The sequence below is a fragment of the Culex quinquefasciatus genome, chromosome 3 (assembly GCF_015732765.1).
Source record: "Culex quinquefasciatus strain JHB chromosome 3, VPISU_Cqui_1.0_pri_paternal, whole genome shotgun sequence".
Classification (NCBI taxonomy): domain Eukaryota; kingdom Metazoa; phylum Arthropoda; class Insecta; order Diptera; family Culicidae; genus Culex; species Culex quinquefasciatus.
The window spans coordinates 35,774,807-35,792,561 of NC_051863.1; the positions used below are offsets into that span (position 1 = coordinate 35,774,807).

At 35.8% G+C, this 17,755-nt stretch overlaps 1 protein-coding gene across 2 annotated transcripts in view; it reads right to left on the reverse strand.

The window, feature by feature from the left end:
* LOC6041811 (tyrosine-protein phosphatase non-receptor type 9) overlaps positions 1-17,755 on the reverse strand; it is a 107,584-nt gene that overhangs the window by 70,326 nt on the left and 19,503 nt on the right. Inside the window, exons 1-2 of one of the 2 annotated variants that reach the window (XM_038259067.1) lie at positions 14,990-15,794; positions 2,512-2,748 (exon numbers count right to left, since the gene is read on the reverse strand). In XM_038259067.1, coding sequence (XP_038114995.1) covers positions 2,512-2,748; positions 14,990-15,046 — 294 coding nt within the window. In that variant the 5' untranslated portion in view covers positions 15,047-15,794. Of the gene's footprint in view, positions 1-2,511; positions 2,749-14,989; positions 15,795-17,755 lie in introns of those variants that run through there. The other variant, XM_038259066.1, reaches the window with a different exon arrangement.

Sequence of the window (17,755 nt, forward strand, 5' to 3'; positions counted from 1 at the left end):
ATTCTGTATCTTTTGAAGAAAATTTCTGATCGATTTGGTGTCTTCGGTAAAGCTGTAGGTATGGATATGGATTACACTGAAAAAAAAAATATACACGGTAAAAAATTTTTTGGTGATTTTTTATTTAACTTTTTGTCACTAAAATTTGATTTGCAAAAAAAATATTTTTATTTTTTTTATGTTTTAGAGGACATCAAATGGCAACTTTTCAGAAATTTCCAGGTTGTTTTCAAAATAGTCGCAGTTTTTATTTTTTTTTTTTTTAATTTGATGATTTCCAAGTCTCACCCAAACAACCCACCATTTTCTAACATCGATATCTCGGCAACTAATGGTCCGATTTATAATGTTATAAAATGAAACATTCGTGAAATTTTCCGATCTCTTCGAAAACAATATTTTCAAAAAATTTAAATCAAGACTAATATTTCAATAGGGCCAAATATTGACCTACGCTATGTTAGGGTGGTCCAAAAAATGGCAATTTTGGTCATTTTTCGCAATAACCAAAAAAAATCAAACCATCCACATTAACGACCCCCGGGTCTTTTGTGGTCTCTATTGCAAGTTTTTGCTCGAACCTAGGAGTCCGAAGGCTTGAATGGGGAAAGTACCCAAACCTCTTTCTACTCCAGTGTTTGAACTGACGACCTTTGGATTGCGAGTCTAACCGCCGCCAGCGATTCCACCGGAGTAGGCTTGGTTTGGTGTGTTGTTTGTACTTACGGCATGGAGACAACTCCTACACCTGGAATAACTTAACGGCCTAACAACCAAGGCCGGGACCGACATTTTACTTCCTCATCCGATGGAAGGTTGCAGCAGATGGGAATCGAACCCAGAATCATCCGCTTACAAAGCGCACAGCGTAACCACGCACTGCCACTTTTTTCAAAAAATCTTATCTCCGCGCCATTCAATCCGATTTTAGCTGTCTTAGACGCAAAAGAATCAGTTTAAGTGAAACATTTTTTCCCGTGTTCGTCATTTTCTCATTCTCATTCATCGAAAAACTCGGTCTTTATTTTCAAAAAATCGTAACTCAGAGTATTGAAAACATAACTTCACCATTTTTTGATATATTATGTACAATTTTCCGAGGAATCAGTTTGTTTTTCAGACATAGGCTCTTTGGTTCCGAGACCTTCAAAACTGCACTTTAAGTTTTCATAGGACCTTTTCAAATGTTAAGCTAGATTTTTGAAAATTCTTACTATTTTTCCTAAATATCCCAACTAATCACCTTTCTTTTGCACCTAAGACAGCTAAAATCGGTTGAAATGGCGCGGAGACATGATTTTTTTTTTAAGCGGTTTTTGCGAAAATCGACGAAAATTACCATCTTTTGGACCAACCTAACACGGCGTAGGTCACCCTTATGGCCAAACAAAAAAAAAATACGGGTCTAATTATTTCGCCTAAGGAACCCCCAGAAATATTTTGAGCCCGATCGGAGAACTTTTTTTAGAATTAGGGAATTGCTGTGAAATGAAAATTATTTTGAAATTTAAAATTCCTGACCAATATTTTTAAATTGCACTATGAAAAGTGTTTTTATATACATCAAAAATAAAATTTATTGATTTTTTTTAAAACAACCTGCCACTTGTCTGATCGACCCAATTAGATCAGGCCGTAATTGAAAATGATAGCGCATAACTCCGGCAGTATGATTTGTCGAATCTACCAACAACTTCCAGCAACATTCATTGAAGTTTCCGCTCAGCACTTCTTGGTTGAAACTAGGAAAAAAAAACTCGGCTAATGAACTTCACCCCGCGAGCGCTCAACTGTTTTTTTTTGTTGTTGCTTTTTTCCTCGACATCCCCCGTAATCGCCCAAGATCAATTACCATTGTGCTTTGGATCGGCATTTCCGGAACGCCGGAATTTGGAGCTCGAATCCACGAAAACAAACAGAACAAAACTCTTTGCTGAGCCACCACACCGCCGCCGTGTGGGCTAATTCAATTACCCAGTTTACAAACTTCAGTGTCTTCGCGCGATACGCATCTGCCACAGAGTTGAAAACCAGTAGACAGGCGACGTTTGCGCTTAGAACAGTCTGAGGAAGTGAGAAATTATCACATCTATTCCACGGAACGTCGCACGGATGGGAACCAACCAAGTTCATCGTCACGCTTCCTAGCAGTGAGAACGTGTGAAGAAGGAAACGAAACATTGTGCAAGATTTTGGCAATTTTTCGAAAAGATTTCGTCTCGTTTCTATAGGCTGCTCGCCGAGAACGTGTCAAGAACTGCGGGATGATCCCAGGAATCGCTGACAGTAATAGAGCTAGAACAATGATTCTCTGTTACCCACGTCAAACGAATCGTTATCTTCTTCTCGCCATCTTCTTCGGGACCACCAACTTCAGCGTTAGAGCGGAAGAAATAAAGTACCGGAAAATGGTTCCCCCCCGGCGGCAAGAGATCAAGATCTTTACAACATATCGTAGCTCCTCGTGATTCAATTACAGCAACTTTAATCTTACAGTAAACCAAAACTCACCAGTATTGTGAACTTGCCCGTCTCGAGCTCCGAGCGCAGCGGGTCGACGAGCGGATCGAACCCGTACAGGCCCTCGCGCGACCGGATCAGCTCGTGCTGCTCGTACAGGGCCACCGCCCGGGGAATGTCGAACTTGCGCGCGAGCAGGAACTTGGTCGCGATGGCCGGCGTGACCGCCTTCCGGTTCGGGTCGCTGCCGCTGGAGCTGTTGATCAGGTCGATGAACTGTTTGACCGCCTGTGGGGAAGAAAGATAGACATATTTTTTTGGATTAGATTTCTTTTATGATTTTAACATGTTTGATCAAAATATAAGGCTGGTACAAATATTTTTAAAAGGCTTGCTATTTAATTTTTTGTCCCACCGTCACGAAATATCGAGTCACAACAATAGTCCAAATGGTCATTCTTAAGCAAAATTGGCTGAACTTTCCAAAAAAAATACTTTCAAAAGCACACGATTGAGTTTTTGGGGTTAAAAATTCGAAAAACTGTTGAAAAATGGTCAAAATCATAACCTTTTCAAAAAACTTTTTTGTAAAATTCTGATAACTCGCGAAGAATACATGCAAACCCCTTATGTTTATATATCAACATTTTTGTTTTTGTCTGCTCTACAACTTTGTAGCACATTGTTACACTCTTAAAAATAACCCTGCAAAGTTAGAAAAAACGCAAAATTTTGAAATGAAAATTTTTGTTCTAAATGAAAAAAATTACCCTTCTGGCTTATTTCAGATTCGAAAAGTACATTGAATTTCCCATAAAATGACATGTCTCACGGTTGTTGACAGTTGAGTAACGGGAAATGGCAGCGGTTTTGAAACTTTTTTTTGACAAAAAAATACGTTTTTTCGGAATTTTGAGTACGCCATCAAATTGGGCGTCTAATTTTACACAAAAGTCCCTTTGACACAAAATATCGAAAAATGGACCTCGGATTCGTGATCAGGAACCAAAATAACCCCTTAGAGCAAAGTTTCACGCAAATCGAAGAGGGGTCGGGGCAACTGCTGTGTGAGTTGGCGGAGAATGACCCATATATATGTATCTTGAGAAGGGATTTTCTGATCGATTTGGCTTCTTCGGTAAAGTTGTAAGTTATGGTTTGGACTTTGTGGTAAAAAGACATATTTTTTATCCGCTTTTTTCACAAAAACTCTATTTGACTAACTTGAACCTCTTGGATTATTTTTTTAATTTTTATTGGATAAGGTTGGTACAAATTTTATTTAAAGTTTTCGTCTCCCCCTTCTTCCCCCTCTTCAAAGTTGGCCCGAAAACCAGGGGGCAAAACAAATGTATTTTTTTTTTTCAAAAGACTTCAAGATTTCAATGGAAATTTAAGTTAAGAATCAGTTTTACCATATTTGAAATCTTAATAATTTTTGAAAGCCTATTTTAGGAAAAATCTTATTTTTTTAAACTAATGATTGGAAAACAACTGTACTAGTGTAAAATGCATTTTTAAACACCCTTTACTTGCAAATGTTGAAACTATGGCTTGTTATTTCAATATTTATATATTTTTTTTTAATATACTTGAAAAGCTGAAAAAATTCTCATTTTTGTTACACAGAAAAAAAAAGTTGAATTTTGGAATGTTGAAAATTTGGTAGGTTGAATATTACCTCTTTATTTGTGTAACATTACATAAAAAAAATGTGTAAAAATGTGAACCTGATGAATATTCATCAAAAACTGATGAAAATTCATCATTTTCTGGGGTAAAATTTATCATTTATTTTGCCACAAAATCTGTCACCATTTCCTGATGAATATTGCCATCATTTTTTTTCTGTGTAGATATTGTCTAAAATTTCTCAACTATTTGAAAATCTAAAATATTCTCAAATATATGAAAATCTAAAATTTCACAAAGCCAAATAGTTCAATTTAAGTCCTTATGTATTATAATAAGCCATCATTTTCAAAATTTGAACATATTTTTTTCAAGGGATAACAAAAATTTTGATCACAAGAGGCTGAATAAGGAAACAAGTCGTCGGGTTTGTTTGTCGGGTTAGGCTTGTTTTATCTAAATAAAACAATACCTAAAATCGCCAAAATCCATTTTTCAAGAAATTTTTGAAAAAAGAACTCTTGAAATTTTAGAAAGTTTTATGGTTGGAAGATTAACTTGTTTTATGTGACTTTGCCAATGTTTTTAAAAAATGTAATTTTTGTAGGAATCAACTTTGGCTGTGTTTTTTACTAACATTTCCTATATTTTGAGTCAAATGAAGTATGCAGTAATTTTTGCATTATCCCAGACTATGCCTCTACGCATTTTTTTACAATTTTAATGAGAATGTTGCCATTCTAGAGCAAAAAACAAGAAAAAAATTAGAGAGGCAAAATGTATTAATAGGAGGGGGTAGAATAGGCCAAATACTACCAAAAACAAAGATAAACTTAACAAGATATATGCAAATTAAAATGCTAAAAATAAAACAAGAGAAAAGATTTTTTTCGTAAAACAAAAGTTGCTCAAAACAACCCCCTCAACACTGGAAAAATAAAAAAAATCTAAAAAAATTGGGCAGTAGAGGGTTAAATTACGAAATATCTAGAAGAAACTTTTAAAAGGATAGAAAGTCAGGTTTGCTATAATTGTCGATTTCTAATATCATAAACATTCAATTGATTTATAAGTACAAATAGAAGAGAGGGAGAATATCACTTAAAAATCGCAAAACCTAGAGAATATTCAATGAGTACTGTACAGACAATCTTAACGAAATTTTCCTTTCAAGATCACCAAACGCATCAAGTTCATCACCTTTCGCGTACCTAATGGGTGAAAATCAAAACAATTTTCACTTTCATTCAAAATAAAAAAAAAGCTTGTCCGAAAAAAATATCTCACTTTCGCTCAAATTATCGTCATCAGTGAAACCATCTGATAACAAAAATCGAAAAAAAAGATTTTATTGTTCACTGCCATCGGGGGCTTCGCGTCGTGTGGGCCAATCAACTTTCCGATAAACATGAATTAAATCACACACACACATGGGGGCCTGATTGATGCGCTGCTGCTTCTTTGATCATCATCGTCTTCGTTAGTCGCTCAGGTGCTTTCACGCATGTTGACGCCACCTGTCTGGTGTGTGCGAGCAAACTAATTAATCTCTAGACGTTATAATGACCGCGATTTCGATGTCAAATCAGTTGAAATTGTTTTGAAAAATATTATGCATTTTTTTTTTTTTTGTTACTGAAATTTCAACTAACGTAACCTTTTCAGTGATTCAACTCACGTGAGAAATCAACCTAATAAGTAAGCTCGAAACCAGCTTTGTGCCGGACATTTCACCGGAAAGCTTTCAAAGTGAAAAACAAACAGAGCACCCACATATAACCAGGTACTGAGTGCTTCGTGGAAATGATTTAGATTTTCACGACCAGAAAAACCGCTTACTTTCATATGCAGATATCCAACGAACGAGGCTGATGGCTCTCGCATGATAAATTGTAATTAATATGTAGGTCACTTGCACCCGTTGGTGAAGGGAAAATGGGTAGTGCAGAGCATGTATTAAAGTTAAAAAAACATTTGTTGGAAGGATTTTTAGGTGATTTAGTCATATATAAAAGTCGTTATTACTCAACTTATGTTGTAACATTTTATCAATTCCCTTTCTGTAATCACTCTGAATCTATAACACAACTGAATCTGATTGAAATTTGTATCGCACTTTTGTACGGGACCATCGATCAACTGATACCCATCATCACGTACTGAGTGCGATCGATAGCCAATTTCCATTTACAGCCCCGTGTACAATGCACACCTGTAACATACCTGCCAAAACCCCTTCCCCTCTCGACTTCTCCCAGAGAGATGTCGATTAGCTAATTTTCCAATTTCTAGCCGTGAAAAACACCCCGTCCTGCTTCCCAAACAAACTTTGCATCATCATTATCATCTTTTTCAGGGCCTTCATTCACGAAAATGTTGTTCATATCTCACTTTACATCAGCAAACTTTCTTTGTGTGCTGCAGGTCCCACATGGCTTCCCCGTGCTACACGCGCAGTAATTAATCATAATTTTCGCATTATTTTTAAGTTCTTTTTTTCGTTCGAGTTGCTTATCATCGTGGCTTTAATTTCTTGATTAGGTTCGTATAACAGTTACACGGATTTTCTGGCAAACGCCAACACTGCAACAAATACGTAAATATCATGGAAAATTTTGTTACAACAAATCTGGAAGTTTGGAAAAATAATGGTGAAATTTACAACATCTATGTTGATGTAATTTTACATAAATATATGTTTAAATGTCAAATGTGTTATTTGAGAAGATCAAGATACAAAATATTACGTTGACACAAAATATTATAAACAAAAATAATTTATAAGCTAATTTCCTAATTTAACTGAGATTTGAGAAATTTAATTTGTTAAAATATCGCCTATACGAAGCAAAACGTAGATGAAATATTCACCAAAAGTAGAATCAGTAAAATTAGAGATACAGTCGTGCCTCGGTTAAGAACCGCATATCAAACAAATCAAATCAAATTATTCACTCTACAGCATTGCCTTGACGTTCTCGATTGCGAGATTCCTACTCGAAACTAGGTGTCAGAAGGCTTGATTGTTGAGGCAATTGCAAACCTCTTTTAAACCTAAGCTTCCATCCACCCCGGGATTCGAACTGCCGACCTTTGGATTTTTAGTCCATCCGTCTACCAGGGGAACCCAGGGAGACGACTCCCACACCTGGATCGAGCTAACGACCTAAATTTTAGGTTAGACCGGGGCCAACATTTACTTCCCCGTCAGACGGGAGGCGTGGTCAGCCAAATCTCGTCTCGAAAAATGCCACCGGGACCTTCTGGGATCGAACCCAGGTCAATTGGGTGAGAGGCGATCACGCTTACCCCTACACCACGGGTCCCGGCTTTTCGAAAAATACTCCAAATTTGAGTTTTTTACAATATGGGTATCGAATAATCGCGATTTTTTTTATACATTTCGAAGTTTCAATATTTTTTAATAAAGGTATCAAATGATCAGGTATGTTGCATACATTTTGAAAATTATAACACATTTTTTCAAATACTCAAAATTTTCACAAAACTACGTATTTTCGAAAAAGTACTTTAAATTTCAGTTTTTTTTTAATATGGGTATCGCATGATCGGGATTCAGGCATACATTTCGAAAGTAATATAAAAAAATGGAAAGTGCTAAATTTTCACAAAACTACGTATTTTTGAGATAAAAACTAAAAATTTCAGGTTTTTACAATATGCGTAATTAAATAAACCTGTTTTTTTATGCAATTCGATAGTTATAACGCATTTTTTTTAAATTAGAAAAAAACAGAAATTTTGAGTATTTTTTTTAGAAAATACGTAGTTTTGTGAAAATTTTGAATGTTTTCAATATGTGTGCTTTTGCTTTCGAAACGTATCAAAAATATCGATCATATTGTAACAAAACAGAAATTTTTGCATTTTTTTTTCGGAGATACGTAGTTTTGTGTATTGTGTAGTTTTAGAGTATTTAAAAAAATGTTGTTATTACTTTCGAAATGTATCAAAAATCCCCATCATTTGATTCTCATATTGTAAAAAACTTAAATTTCTTGTATTTTCCAAAAATACGTAGTTTTGTGAAATTTTTCAGTATTTTTATTAATTTGTGTGATGACTTAGAAATGTATGAAAAAGCTCCTATTATTTGATAAAAACTGAAATTTGGTGTATTTTTTCGAAAATACGTAATTTTATGAAAATTTTGAGTGTTTTAAAAAAAATGATGACTTTCGAAATGCATGAAAAATTCTGATCATTTGATACCCATATTGTAAAAAAAACTTAAATTTCAAGTTTTTTTACGAAAATACGTAGATTTGTGAAAATTTTAATATTTTCAGAACTTTTTTTATTACATTTGAAATGTATTGAAAAATCCTGATCATTTGATACCCATATCGCAATAACAATAATTAAAAAAAAAATCGAAAAACGTTGAATTTCCAAAATACAGGAAAAATTTATAGTTTTATGAAAATTTAAAAAGCAATGGATAGGTGACATCATTCCGATTTCAAACCCTATAATTTTTGAAGTTTAGATTATTTTTGATAGGATTATAGCCAATGTTTTTATATAGCCTAAATCCCATAAGCTCTGTGCTTCAGTTAAGCACTGGGTTGTGCTAACCCGAGGCAGCTGAACGAATCAAAACCGGGGCTGTGCAAAACCGAGGCGTGCAAAACCGAGGCATGACTGTATACTTAAAATGTTGTTTATTTTCATGGTTTTCAGCAAAAGAAAAATATCAGTATTTCAAGAAAGGTTTGGCAAATTTCATTTTATGCAGCATTTGCTATTGATATTTCCAGAAAATTAGAAAACATAACAAAATACGTAACAAATTTTATTTCAACATGTAATTTGTTTTAAAACAAATTGAATTAAAAACTCCATTTATAACAAACATATTATTTAAATTTTCCTGCAAAAAACAGAATCTTAAGCAAATAATTTCTAAACTTACCATACACCTTGTTTTGTACAACTGAGTAGTTATTTGCGATTTTGAAATGTATATTTTTGATTTGGTGGAAACTGTTCGTACATTCCCAATTTATAATGAAGCAATTTTGCATCATTTTTCCATACAGGTCTTCATACATAATGGGCATGTAAATGTATCTTCAGAAGGAAAATTTTGATCGATTTGATGACTTGGGCAAAGTTGTAGGTTAAAGCTATTACTTTTCGGAAAAATAGGAACACGGATTAAATCCGATTTGTTTATTCAACCTTTTAACACTTAAAGTTGAATTTCCAAAATACGTATTTTTTAAATATTCGATTTTTTTTATATTTCAAAAACAAACTAATGGGTGGTGCAAAACTGGTTCCGATGATGATTTTTGAGAAAAAAGTGTGTGTTTTGAAAAACGGACAAAATTTTTCTAACAGGTTTTAAAGCTGAGAAAAATCTCTGATTTTTTTAAATTGGACAATAAGTTTTTGAGAAATTTTTTTTCTGAAAAAATTAAATTTTCTAATGATGATATCTCAGCAATTGATGGTCCGATTGTCAATGTTAATACATGAAACATTCGTGAAATTTTCCGATCTTTTCGAAAAAAATATTTTGAAATTTTTAAAATCAAGACTAGCATTTTAAATGGGCGAAATATTCAATATTTGGCCCTTTTAAAATGTTAGTCTTGATATTTTTTTCGAAAAGATCGGAAAATTTTACGAATGTTTCATATATTAACATTGAAAATCGGACCATCAATTGCTGAGATATCGTCATTAAAAAAAGGTGGGTTGTTTTGGTGAGATTTAGAAAACATCAATTTTTGTGTTTCTTTTTCTTAAAACGGCTCTATCTCAGCAACCCGAGGTCCAATCTTCAATGTCTCTTAGACAATTTTATAGCAAATTTTCTGAACTTTTCAAACAAAATATTTTTAGAAATGGTCACTCAGGGTCACTATTTTTAAAAATTGAAAAACTGCAAATATTTCGTTAAAATCAAACTTTCGGTGGCTATATCTTGAAAACGGAGCCTTTTATCAAAAAGTCTGTAAAATACTTTTCGATTGCAAATTCAGTTTTGCATTAAAAAGTAATGTCAAACTTGTTTTTGCATCAAACTTCAATTTTTTCCAAAAATCACTATTTTTCAAAAATTCATAGCTCGGCGGCAGTTTTTTTGAGCATGTTTCTCTATGGCTCAAAAGTTGCGGATTTTTGTCCACTAAAACATATAAAAAAATCTCGAAAATCAAAAAATACGTATTTTGGGAAATTGAGTTTTAGTAAAACAAATGTTGATAAAAAAAATCTGCAAATTTTGTTTTCCTTGTACCTATTTTTTTCTCAAAAATCCTCAACAATACCTACAACTTTGCCGAAGACACCAAATTGATCAGAAAATTCACTCAAAAGTTACAGCTGTTTGAATATTTACATACCATTTTTGTATGGACAGCTGCCAAAATTGTATGGGTGAACCAATGACGCAAAATAGCTTATTTGGTCATAGGGAAGGCCCCCACAAAGTTTGAGTCAAATAAAAAAAATACAAAAAATAAAAATGGTCGAAATCGGCGGATTTCGTAGAGAGTTGCTCAGATATAAAAGTTAAGAGAAAGAATCGTTACAATGTTAGATGTAAAAAAAACTGAAGACAAGTCAAGTAACAAATAAAAAACAATACAAGACAAGTGTTGTCGTAAAGCTAAACATACTCGATTTAGCTTCCTACACAAGGAAAGCAAATAAATTTTTCGAATTATTTTAACACACAGTTTCGAAACAGAAACACACATTTAATTTAAGCTAAAACTTCTACAATCACACCCCCACAAACTCTCTCTACCCCAGTGCACTAGATCACTAGGCCATCCCTGCTGACGGGTTAATCCCGGTTTCTATATCCGTAGGCAGCAGCAACTCCAGCCATTCAATCCTGTTTTCCTCGTGCCATGGCACCCAAGCCCACACGAACAGGTCCGATGAGCAAAATTGCAATAGTTTTGCGCCATAAAAAGAGGAGAAAGATCGAAATTAAACTTGTTTTTGCCCGCGGGCTGGCAAATGCAACGCGGTAAAACAGTGTGTCAAAGCAATTATAACCGTTCGACGGGTTTAACTGGTCGGATTAGCAGCGGGATTTGCGCGGATGCGCGCTGGGCACACGGAGGGAAATCGTTTTGGGATTAGCAACTGAATTGAGCTAAATCTATACAATTTAAAAAAAAATCGTATAGTTTTATTTAGGATTTGTTATTGATTTCAAAACTTTGGACGTTCAAGGGCTTCTCTATTGCAGGGAAATGGCCCGATCCCATCTGCTGCTGCTGCTACTAGAGCCAGATGAACTTGTGTATTGTGTGCAAGCGCGTGCATTGCCCGTTGCTTTCATTTGAATACAAGTTCTTCACCTCTCCGGACCTTTCTCCGTCTGAACCCGATGCTGCTAGACAGACTGGGTAGACTCAGCAGTCTCTAGGCCGCAGGGCGTCCACCGAAATAGGTCACATTGATTGAAATATATGAATCGTATACAGCGCAGAGGGTATACGGAATTAGCGGAGCCCATCTTCCTTTGGCGCTTGTTGGTTGGCTCCCCTTGAGCCGGTTGAAGATGTGTATCACAGGTCCAGAGGTCTCGCATAGAAACACATTACATAGCGGAAAGCGCCACCTCGGCGGACCTCTGTACATACGGTTCGTCGGACTCTTCTGGAGATCTTCACCAAATGAAACACTTAGTATGGTGCAGCCGAGATGGCCGGAATTGGGTCGGAATTATTTAATAACGCGATTAACTGTGCCGAGTTTTCCTCTGTTGGACCTCCAACTTCCAAAGCCAGTCGCGAACCGGAACGCCGAAACGGGGCATTCTGATTAATTTGCTGGAAAAAGTCCAGTAATCGCTGGTGTTGTTTCGCGAAGAATCACTTCAAGGTCGAGTGCCAATTAGCTCCCTCAAACCAGAGAGGAGCGGTTCGCTGGAACGGTTCCATGTGACCACCACCACGGTCAAAGGAAGACACAAACTTTCTCCTCAATCTGAGCCAAGTCGTGAAGTCGTCGCTGCAGTTCAAGTTTGCTTTGCTCAAACCCCTACTAAACGGCTTTCCGGGCTAGAGGAAATTTGTTTATGTATACAGATTTGGCCGAAAGCCCGCACAGACCACCGCCGCCGAAACCGCGACTAATTCCGTCCGGTTAACCACAATAGCTATACGAAATGCGCTTGTAAAGAGTGTAGCAGCGGCACGCTTCTTCCGGTAAGATGTCTTAACTTGAATTGTTTGTTACGGGCAACATGTTGTAATGGGCGAGAGTTTTGGGCAAAACTAAATGGAATATAATGCTTTTTTAATCCTTTTAAATTGTAGAGAAGTTAACCGAGTTTTAGCAATTGCCATAATCTCTTGCTTGAACGTACGACTTGGTCAGTAAGCGTCATAAACGCAAACTAAAAACCATACATTTGGTCGCTGCAAATATTTGTTTAAGTATAATACAAGCCAAGGATTTTTCTGTCTAATCCTTGGCTAGTAATTTCAATTTTATTTTTTAATTTTTTTGCTACCTTCCCCTTGAGAGTTAGAGTGACAAAAACTTATTTGGAAAATATTTGCAACTTTCTTACTTAAAAAAATATATTTATGCGTTTAGTACGTAAATATTTGAACAGCTGTAACTATTCATTGAATTTTCCGATCAATTTGGTGTCTTCGGCAAAGTTGTAGGTATTGTTGAGGGCACACGGCATACACGGAAAAAAATATTGCCGATTTTTAAATTAACTTTTTATCTCACAAAAACTCCATTTCCCAAAATATTTATTTTTTTTTATTTTCGAGATTTTTTATATGTTTAAGGAAACAAAAATCCGCAACTTTTGAGCCATAGAGCAGAATGGTAAAAAAATCTGCTGCTGAGTTATGATTTTATGAAAAAAAAATGTGATTATTGGAAAAAAAAAATCGAATTTTTATGCAAAACATTTTTGAACTTAACTTTTTACTTTACAGATTTTTTGATAAAGGGCTCCGTTTACAAGATATAGCTGCCGAAAGTTTGATTTTAGAGAAATATTTGCAGTTTTTCGATATTTAAAAATAGTGACCATGAGCGACCATTTCTAAAAATATTCAATTTTAAAGTTCAGAAAATTTGCTATAAAATTGTCTAAGAGACAATATACGAGAGGATACAGAGCAAGGTTCGGTAGTAAAATGGCACTGTGAACGGACGGAGAGGATAAATCCCGAAATTACCGAGAGTACTTTACTCGTGGGTTCATTTTCCACAAAATTCCCCTTAAAAAAAAGTGTCGATACCGAGACTCGAACCCGAGACCTTCGACATATTGATCTGCACCTTGGCCGTATCGGCCACCACGGTTCGGTGGTTAAGTGGCGGTCATTTGTTCATATAAGCTTTGCAATTGGATGAACTGTTTTAGTGAACGAATGAACACGATTTGTTGTTGTTGTAGCGCGAGAGGTCTTTACTCTCGCCAAATAGTACTTTCCTCTCGTTTCTTTTCGAAAGGACTATCCGCATGGACTTTAACTTTAGGTGAAGGATTGGACCTCTGGTTGCTGAGATACCGCGGCTCAAAAGAAAACAGGAAAATTGAAGTTTTCTAAGTATCATCCAAACAACCCACCATTGTCTAATGTCGATATCTCAGCATCTAATGGCCCGATTTCAATGTTAAAACATGAAATAAGATTCGTGAAATTTTCCGATCTTTTCGGAAACAATATTTTGATTTTTTAATTAATACAAACATTTCAAAAGGGCGTAATATTGAATATTTGATTTCAAATTTTATTTTACATCGAAAAATCCAGTTGAAAAATTTTTGCGACCAATATTTCGATTGAAAAAAAAGTTAGATTCAAAAATTCATAACTCGGTCAAAGATTTTTTGCGCAACCTGGAAATTTCTGAAAAGTTGGCAGTGTTTTATATGATGTATAATTTTCCAAATCGATCAAAAAATTGCTTCAAAAGATACAGATTTTTGAATTTTCATATATTATTTTTGTATGGACAGCTAATGATACAAAATGGCTTCTTTGGGAATACCGAAGGCACCAAAAAAGTTTCAGCCGTATTAAAAAATACAAAAAAAAAAACAAATGACCGATATCTCATAGAATTTCTCTTGGTTGAAAATTAAGGTGGTTTACCTTTAGGATGGTTCAGAAAATCTAACTTTACAGGAATGTTCACGTGATTTGATTTCTCTTCTAGAAAGTTTGCTTTCCGATCCAAGCAGCTTTGTCGAAGCACCATTCTACGACGTATTGTATTAAAAGCATTAGAGCGATTTAGGTTTATTACAATTTAAATTTCTGTTAATAATTTCACAATTTCATTTATCCTTACACGGAGAAAAAAGAGTTCCCAAAATCGTGAACAAGCGTTCATGAAAATGGGAACCACGAACATAGTGTTCAAATGCCATGGCACGTTTTTCAAAATCGTACCATGTGATTTGAACACTTTTTTCGTGGTTCCCATTTTCATGAACGCTTGTTCACGATTTTGAGAACTCTTTTTTCTCCGTGTAGATTTAGCAAAAGATAATCAGTTGTCTGACCAAGAAACAATACAGTTTAAAATAAAGTTGGATTTATCAACAGTTCTTATATAGCTGGTTAAGGATACTCGTGAATCATTTCAGGATGAAGTGACCGTGTAATTCTATTGAACTCAGCAGTCAAGATCACACTCTGACCCCCTCGACTATGGACCACAATTGATTTGGCCCGTGGCCTGAACTGTTTGTGTTTGGTACGGTGTGGTATGGGTAATGGGGTCCATTTACCGGTCTGCGTTCTCAAATTGACCGTTTAATGCGGTTGATTGTTTTTAATGGCCGCGATCAATTGGGGTTTGCTGATTGGAATTGATTGTTATTGAATCGTCCTGGCTGAAGCGCATTCGAGTTTCATCGTACCTTCAACGCCCACAGCAGCACGATATCCATCACGGTAATCTTATCCTTCTTTCTCATGATCCTGGGAACAACTTTGGCCGGAAACCGGAAACCGCAAGTTGCACGAAATCTCTCTCCTTTCTCACAGTCACGCTGTAACCGTTAAGAGACAAGACACAATCTTGGTCCCTTCTTTTCGATCCACTTTCTTGCTGCTTCTTCAATTCACCGTAATCACATACTGGCCTGTTTCAGGCTTCATCCACAATACAATGCGTATCATTCTTTGCTCTCCATTCTTCAAACAATGAACGCACTTTCGTCGTTCATTCTTTCTTCGCGGCCTTTCATCACTTAACCCGTAACGACGACGACACACTTTTTGCTCACAACAAAATGACGCTGACAACAACTGCTCATCATTACGTCGTCATTCCTCCTCGCATCTCATCACAAATTCCCTCTCTCTCTCTCTCTCACTTGCGCCTTCCCGGAGTGTGTGTCCACAGACAGACACTTGAACCCCGGTGACCTTCCACAGTACAGCCAACGACACAAAACGGTAGTACTGGCTGGTAGCACAGCTTCCAGCAGAAGATACACGCCAGACCAGTGAGGTTAACGAGCTCACTTCATCATGAGATGTGAACTTATCTCATTTCACAATTGTGCACTTACACACCACTTCTCCGCTGCTTCGTCTTCTACTTCTCCGGTAATGAGACACCGTCCCAACACTCGACGTACCCACTCCCCCCGTTTGATGATTCTTTCTCCACACTTGAGCAAGAGTATGTAAACACTGCACGACTCCAAGTACTTCACCGCTGCACCTAGAACGAACGAACGCGAGAGCGCGCGCGCGCCCGAGGACCGGAAGTGGGCCGGAGTCGTCCGATGTCGATATGACCCGGCGATGACCCAGAGAAACTGCGCGACTTCTTTCACCCGAGAAGAAGTGTTGTGTGGTTCACGCGAAACGAAACTTCACCGCGAGAGACCCTGGGAGTTGCTGTTGGTCGTCCGAAACTTCAATGGAGATTGAACGAGCGGCGCAGCGGTCTTCGGAGATACCACAGCAGCAGCACTCTCCTCAGCTAGCAAACTCCGTCCGTATACGGCGAGTATCTTCAATGGGTGATGACGATCGTCGATGATGGTTTTTGCTCGTTTCTTTTATGTGTTTTTTTTTTTGTTCACTGTTGGCGTTGATGATGATGATGAACAACAACTGGTGTTGCTGCCAGGACGGACGGCCGGCCGTAGAGAAAAAAACAACAACAACAGCAACAGTGGCCACAACTCCTCTATATGGAATATATGTGCAGAGAACGCGCAAAACAACAGTACCTTGCCGGCAAGGAGGGAGTGAGACTCCTAGCAGGAGATTCGGTCCTATTTCAATCCAATTTGACGATTTCCAATATTGAAATAATTGAGCTAGTTCCGATTCTCAACCTTATGTCCAGTTATTGATTTTGGAAGAAAAATTGAGGAAAAAGTTTAACTTAATTTTAATGTATAATAAAATTTACAATCAAAAATAACTTTAGAATTAAAAAGTGTTTTCGAGTTATTTCTTGAATCATTTGATCTATTTAAAAAAAACTGAAAATTTCAAAATATTTATCATTTTTTCTATATTTCACCCAATTAGCCTGTAATTTTCTACTGACGATATCTCGGATTGTTCGATTTTCAATGTTTAAAATTGAAGTTTATGGGATTTTTTTAATCTTTTCAATAAAATTAATTTTAAATCCAAGCTTAACTTTTAAAAAGGTCTAACAATATGTAATTTATCTTATTTAATAATTTCGACCAAAAAAAGTAAACTTTTAATTTTAAAATCGGCCCAATAGTTACCGATAGAGGGTGACGAGCGGGAATTCCCGGGAAAAATTTCCCGGGAAATCGGCCATTTTTGGACCTCTCGATTCCCGGGAAATTTGGTCGAGACTCCCGGGAAATTCTATACTTACAAATATCGACCCAAAATTAAAAATTTAACCAGAAAAACATTTGAAAAATTCAAAATTGTTTAGAATATAGGATGTTCAATGTTCGATTCTCAAATGCGAATTAACCAATGCTTCTCTAATCTTCTTATTCTAAAAGTGTAAATTTAAACTTTTAAAAAATTTCAATAACTATAATTGAGAGTAACCAAAAAATGTGGACCCTAAAATTTACCTTGAAACATTCTTAACAGTAACACACCAGGAATGAAAAATTTATTATTTTTAAGAAGGAAAACCTTTTCAAGAAAAGTTTGATTTCCATATCCTCTATCAAGCATAGGAAAACTCATAATCTTGTTTTTTAAATTCTTAGTAAGCAATTTTCGCTGTATCGAGGTAATTTCCTTTTTTGATGTCAATAAGTAATTTTGTGTTTTGCATATTAAATTATATTTATGTTGGGAATAAAAATCAGGCATTATTTGTAAAGTTAGTGTCCGCTAATTGTGAACATTTACAGTTGATCTTAAGAAGGAAAAAAATCAACTTAAAGTTTTTACTTTGTGTCGTTATTTATCATATTGCAAAAATGCCATATTACATAAATGGAAAATTATATATTAGTTATATTTTAACTTTCAAAAAATCTAATAATAAGTTCAACAACAAGTTTGTCCAACTTTTGAAAAATCACTCAGTGCGAATGGAGATTCGTAAACATTTTAAACTGCAATTTCGAGTCCCAAAAAGGCTGAAAAAACGAATTTGTATTTGTAGATTGAGGTAAAAAATTTAAATTAAGAAAAATTTCCTCAAAACAATGAGG